At 57.8% G+C, this 6,062-nt stretch overlaps 1 protein-coding gene across 20 annotated transcripts in view; it reads right to left on the bottom strand.

The window, feature by feature from the left end:
• The window catches only part of KDM2B (lysine demethylase 2B), a 129,798-nt gene that overhangs the window by 6,744 nt on the left and 116,992 nt on the right, over window positions 1-6,062 (bottom strand). For 12 of the 20 annotated variants that reach the window (XM_077875506.1, XM_077875508.1, XM_077875510.1 and 9 more), the window contains 8 exons: window positions 4,934-5,020; window positions 4,501-4,770; window positions 4,195-4,308; window positions 3,524-3,562; window positions 2,715-3,394; window positions 1,869-2,032; window positions 1,622-1,783; window positions 518-736 (listed from right to left, as the gene is read on the bottom strand). In XM_077875506.1, the coding sequence (XP_077731632.1) occupies window positions 518-736; window positions 1,622-1,783; window positions 1,869-2,032; window positions 2,715-3,394; window positions 3,524-3,562; window positions 4,195-4,308; window positions 4,501-4,770; window positions 4,934-5,020 (1,735 nt within the window). Of the gene's footprint in view, window positions 1-517; window positions 737-912; window positions 1,533-1,621; window positions 1,784-1,868; window positions 2,033-2,714; window positions 3,395-3,523; window positions 3,563-4,194; window positions 4,309-4,500; window positions 4,771-4,933; window positions 5,021-6,062 lie in introns of those variants that run through there. The other 8 variants (XM_077875507.1, XM_077875509.1, XM_077875511.1 and 5 more) reach the window with 4 other exon arrangements.

The raw sequence follows: 6,062 nt of genomic DNA, 5'->3' as shown, positions 1-6,062 counted from the left end.
CACCACAAGTCACACCCTGGGGCCCTGCAAACCAACTCCAGCACCATCAGCAAGCAGAGTGAGGATCCTGCAGGCGCAGACCCTCAGTGGCACCAGCTGGAGGCTTTTCTCTCCTCCACCAGACCCCGATATCAGGGTGCACACCAGCAGAAGAAACCAAGCTATCTCATCAGTGCCAGCCTGCCTGGCCTCACTGCCCGCTACCCTGCTCCCCTCTCCTCTGTACCAGCCAGCATGTCTGCACCACCTGGGAGAAGTTCCTCAAGCCTGGGTTTTGGGTCAGGAACCATGGCTCTGTGCTCTTGCTGCTACCAACACCATTTGGGGACAGCTATTCTTACCGATCCAGCAACTGCTGTGTTTACTGTTTCTCCTTTAGCCTAGGCCAGGTGTCTGTCTTGTTTATGGGTGCACACCTGCCCCAATAGCAGGCACACAGATCATTTTCCCACAAATGTCCCCTGAGGTCCCTGGCAGACTCTGCTGGGTACACCCCGGGTGGGTGCCCCTGACTGACCTGATAGGTTGATTTCGGTTAAGGAGTCTCGGGTGGTGGTGCCCACAGCGGTGAGCAGGTTGATGGACTGGTCAGTAACATGATTACAGTAACTAAGGTGGAGCTTGGAGAGCAGGGGCATGTGGCGTATGATGAGCCGCAGGGAGGCGTCCGTGATGTCCAGGCCTGCTAGACGAAGCTCCACAATGTTCCGGAGCTTGCTCCGATTGTCCATCTGACCTAAGGGGACAGGAAGAAGAGAGGTGGCATGTTGGCCTGACCGGAGAGATCTGGTCACACTCACCAGCTACACATACCACACATGAGTTTCATTTGACCACTGAGTGTTTCCCCCCAATAAGTTCATACATTTAAACATCCAAAGATTTCACATCAAATCTCACACTTCTGTCTGGAAAAATCTGAACATTTAGAAACACAGCCAACATTCTATCCAGCAGTACTCAGCCAGTTGGAACAGAGAGACAGCACAGCACCTCTGGATCACCATGTAAGCTACAGGCAGTGAGCAAGGACCCCCACAACCATCGGAAGGAAGGCTCCCTCTTTTTTTTTTTTTTTTTAAAGATTTATTTATTTATTCATGAGAAACACAGAGAGAGAGAGAGAGAGAGACACACAGGCAGAGGGAGAAGCAGGCTCCATGCAAGGAGCCTGATGTGGGACTCGATCCCAGGTCTCCAGGATCACACCCTGGGCTGCAGGTGGCACTAAACCGCTGCGCCACCGGGGCTGCCCAGGAAGGCTCCCTCTTGTGAGCCCATGCCCAGCTACAACTGCCTGCTCTCCATGTTTATGGAGGCTTGAAGCCAATGAAGGACAAATGAACAGAGAAGCATCAGGCACATGCAAAGACCCCACAGAAGACTGCTGGGTATGCAAAGAAGCCTCTGCTTTCATGCATCCCTTCTAAGCCTGAAGGTGACCAAGAACACATCACCTGAGATAGTCTCCACATCCTCTGGAAAAGGGCTAAGACCAGAGAAGGCTCGCGAACACATGCACCAGATAGGCCCTGTGGTGAAAACCAGGTCCAATGGCATGGCCCGGTCACACAGCTCCATGTTGACCCCCCTGGGGCACGCCCTGGGCCTGGCCACTCACCTGGCCTGTTATCTGTGGGTGGGGACAGGAGATCCCGCATCTGGGCGTCCTTTAGTCCTTCTACCCACTGGACATCCAGGGTCCGGAGTAACGGACAGCTAGAGCTACAGAGAGCTGAGACCGCAATCCACGAGCAGCCCGACAGCACCAAGTCTCGAAGCCCTGGGGGACGGGGGAGGGTGACAGGTCAGGAGATGCTTCCTGGCTCCCACCACTGCACCTCCGGGGTCCCTGGCCTAGTGCTCACCAGGCAACCGGTTGATGAGCCAGCTCAGCTGTTTCTTGGAGATATTGGTCCAGCTGAGGTCCAGGGAGACTGGCTGCCGCCGGATGATGCCGCTCAGCATCAAGGGTGTGATGGACTTGCAGTGGTTCAGATCGATGCAGGTCCATAACCGCTTATCGCAGCACCTGCGGGCCAGGCCCAACACAAGGGGTGTCGTCAGACGGGCTCATGCAGGGAGCCCCCTGCATGGCTGTGGCAACTCCTCCCCGACTCCACCCTTGATCCTTCTCCGCTCAACTCTTATCCTGCCCACACCTGGGCACCTTTGCTCTGCTGCAGGCGCCCACGGAAGATTCCAGTACCTGCTCTCCATTAAGTATTTACGGGGGCTTTACTACACCCCCTACACGCCACTTCTCACAACGACGTCCCAGGCAGACATCATGTCTTGCCCTTTTATAGATGCAATAACCTGGCAGAAGCCAGAAAGCTAGGAAATATCACAGCTGAAGGTAAGCTCAGTAACCAGAACCCTTGCTTTTAAAACCTGGCCACCTCTGTAAGGACAAGGAATCCACCTGGTCCTTAGAGCTCATCTTCCAAGGGCCGAATCAGGCCATCAAACAGGGTTCATTTCTTCTGACAAGACCAGTGTGACCAGATTGCTGTAGCCACCTGGAACTCTATGAGAAGAAGTGTTAAGCGGGACTGAGCTTCAAAGGAAAGAAAGGTCATCATGAGTGACTGAAGTGGGGACACATACCACACACGTGCCATTCCTGGTCTAATCTAAGCCTTAGCCTGGAGCCCGACACCAGGCCAGTCCCTCGCTGCCTCCCCCATCCAAGCTGAGCCAGTGCCCCTCACCAGCGGTTCCAGGTCCTGCAGACCCGCATGCAGACACACAAGTCTTGGTGGCTGAGGTAGCTGAAGACGGCCATCCACACCTCCCTGTGCATGACGTGGGCCGCCCCATCATCCAGGGGCAGCGAGTCAGGCGGGGGGCTGATGGGGGGTGGCCGAATCACGTGTCGCTCCATCTGGATGCACTTGGGTGGGGACACGGAGGGAGGGGGCCGGGAGATGACACGGGGTGGGCTGCGCAAGCCAGGCCCCAGCTGGTGTCGCAGCTCCCGGGGGGTGCCGGTGAGCCCCTTGCTGAAGCGGTGGGGGCGCTCGCAGAGGCCCAGGGGCCGCTTGGGCTCTTCGCTCTCACTCTCGGGCTCTGACTTGATGGGCTGGTGGTTCTCGTTGGCCAGGCTGTTCTCCGTCTTCTGGATCTCTTGGTTCAGCTCCTTGCTCAGCTCCTTGCTCAGCTCCTTGGTGGGAAGCCGCCTTTTCCTACGTATCTTTACCTTTTTCTTCTCCTCAGGGCCCTCTGCCCCCTCTGTGCTGGGTCCAGCTGTGGGGGAGCTGGAGCGGGAGTGGTCGCTCTCCCGGGCCTTGGGGGGTGCCTCGGGCAGGTCATCCTCCGGCTCCTGCTTGAAGCGCCGGAGAGGCTTATTGGCCAGAGCCATCCGGTCCTCGGCGTTCTTCCAGGACCGCCGCTGAGGGAGGAGGGGGAGTGAGGGCAGCTAAGCCCCTAGGCTCAGGGCTGCACCCACCCATGCCCCTCCACCCTGGAACCCAGGAACAGGCATGGGGGGAGGGGCAGACAGGAGAATGGAAGACTGTACCTTTTTCCTGAAAAGCTTATCTTCTTTGCCAGGTTTTAGCTGTCACAGGAAAAAAAGCATGCAGAGCTTGTTCCCAGGGTTCACAGGATTTGGTCCCCTCTATCCTCAACCCCACCACGAATCCACAGTCTCTAGAGTAGGGGATGAAGGATCACCTTTCCCATGAATCCCATCTCCCCTGTACTAGAAGACGGTGGGCTCTGACTGCGGCTTTTAAGAGAGAAGTTGGAAGGAAAAGAGTGTGGTCGAACTGTTCCCACCCAACTGACCTCCCACCCTGGGGCAGACCCTGAGATGAGAATTTGCCCACTGGGGTCCGACTGGGCTCTGGGAGCCAGTCCTGGAAGCAGGGCCTGCGGGTTCCCAGCGGAGACCACCAGGCGCCACCTCGTGGCAGAAGCGGGAAGGGCCGGTGGGCGGAGCGGAGCGGCCAGGATCCTCCGAGGTTCCCAGATCCGCAGGCCTTCCCCGTGGCAGCTTCAGCTTCCCAGGCTCCACGCCAGAACCACGAGCCGGTGATCTGGGCCTGGGGCCTGGGGAGCTGCAGCGCACAGATGCCTTGGAATGGCTGCGGCAACGGGCCGGAGGGCCGGGGAGGGGTGGGGAGGTGGGGGCAGCCCGGGACTCGGGAGTCCCCAGGGCCTCAGAAGGGCGGGGCAACGTGGGAGCACCTGCTGCTGGAAGTAAGTGAGACTGGATCTCCACCAGGGACTGAGGCTGCTGCCTAGAGGGGGCCTCGGCGAGAGGTGAGAGGAGGAACCGGGGGACGTTTGAAGCGTCGAGGCCTAAAGGAGTGGGAAGAGGAGTGACTCGCTGGGCTCTCTTGGGCTGGGCTCTCAGGACTTATGTGACCTGCCCAGGGCAGCCAGTGGCCAGGACCCTGAGTGGTCCTCACTGCCCGTGCCCGCCTCTGCCCGTGCTCCCGCCCCCAGGACCAGCCAAGGCCACCCACACTGCCCGCTCCCCCAAGTCCGTACTCGCTTGCGCCCGCTCAGCTCTTGGGGCTTCTCGTATTTCCGCTTCCTCCTCAAGTGCACATCGTCCGACTTTCGGCGCAGGATGCCATCCGGGGGCACCTTCTTGGGGTGCTCGTCAGACCTGCGCCGAGGCGCCTCCTCACACTCACTCCGCCGCTTGGCGGGCTCCTGTCCTTCCTTATTGTCCCGGTTCATCTTCTGTTCCTTGAGCAGGGAGCCGGGCAGGTTGGAGGCATACTTAAAGCCAGGGCCACGCTTTTGCTTGTAGGCCAAAAAGAGAGAAGGAACAAACAAACTGTATATCTTTGAACGTGCCCCACTCCGGGAACCCGCAACACCCCACCGTTCAACAGGGCAGGGACAGGCTGCATCTGGCAAGGCCAAGGTCCACCCCTCCCAGGCTGACCCCTGGGACTTGGAGCCCGGCACTCACTTTCCCGGTCTTGCCGGCGTGGTTACACTTCGGACACTCCCAGCAGTTTGGAAGCTCATCGTTGACCACGCCCTCTGACTCCTTAATCTGCAAAGGACACACGCCAGTCAGCAAGTGGGGAGGGGGCAGAGGATGCCACATCTGCCAGAAACATCAACACCCCCTCCCAAATGTCATTTGTCCCATTGTTGACCAAGAGGAAACAGAGATGGTCAAGATGGATGGGCTGTGGATTCTGGCCAGGGGTCACATCCTAACTTTGTCCCAAATCCACCTTTGCACAGGGATCACAGGCAAATCACCCCATCTCCATGGGCCAGTGCCCTAGATCGTGAAGTGCAACATACCTGTCTCACCATCATTCTGCAACAATTCAGTGAGATAACCTGGGTAAAGCAGCTGGCTCAGGGCAGAAAGGACCCCATCCTTTGTTCAATCATTAGTAGCACCATACTGGGTGCTAAGTGGGAGCAATTCCGAGGGGCTGTCCCTGCCCTCACAAAGCTTCTGATCCAGGAGACGAAATAACCAGGCAACTAAAACATGAAGGTTTGACTTCCAAAGGCAGAGGAAAAAAATCACAGTGCTCCCTTCAGAGTGGGAGGTGTGTACAGGACGATGAGCCTCAGGACAAACCCCCCACTACTGCCACCGAGGAATAGAGTCATTTCAGGGTGGAGGTAACATCTGGGGCAGGCCAACTTTGATCTTGCTTAAACACAGATACACACAGGCTGACACCTGCGCTGATGGGGAGGTGCCAGGTATGAGGACACTCTCTGGGCTCTGGGGTGGGGACAGCAGCCTCTTCCTTTCAGAGGTAGAACCTGTTGCCTAAGACAGGCAGGAACAGCACAGCAGTCCACACAAGAAGCCAGCCCTGCCCTGGGCACACCAAGGGAGCAGGTTCTTGGCACCCGGCAACACTAACGCAACCACCTGTTGTTACAGGACCTGTCCTCCTCTGGCCAGGCCTTGTTCTCCCAGAAGCCCCAACCCAGGATGCCAGCAAGCAACACAACCATCCGGTCTCTCCCTCCAGTCTGTGGCTGAGAGGCTGGGAAGTTGGTGGGTACGTGTTCTTTCCCTTCAAGACATGGGTAGTGGAGGGCTGAGCTGCTCCAGACCC

This window comes from Canis aureus, chromosome 27, assembly GCF_053574225.1.
Source record: "Canis aureus isolate CA01 chromosome 27, VMU_Caureus_v.1.0, whole genome shotgun sequence".
Lineage (NCBI taxonomy): Eukaryota > Metazoa > Chordata > Mammalia > Carnivora > Canidae > Canis > Canis aureus.
The sequence above is the reverse complement of the archived record's forward strand: the minus strand, read 5'-3'. Positions and strand labels throughout refer to the sequence as shown.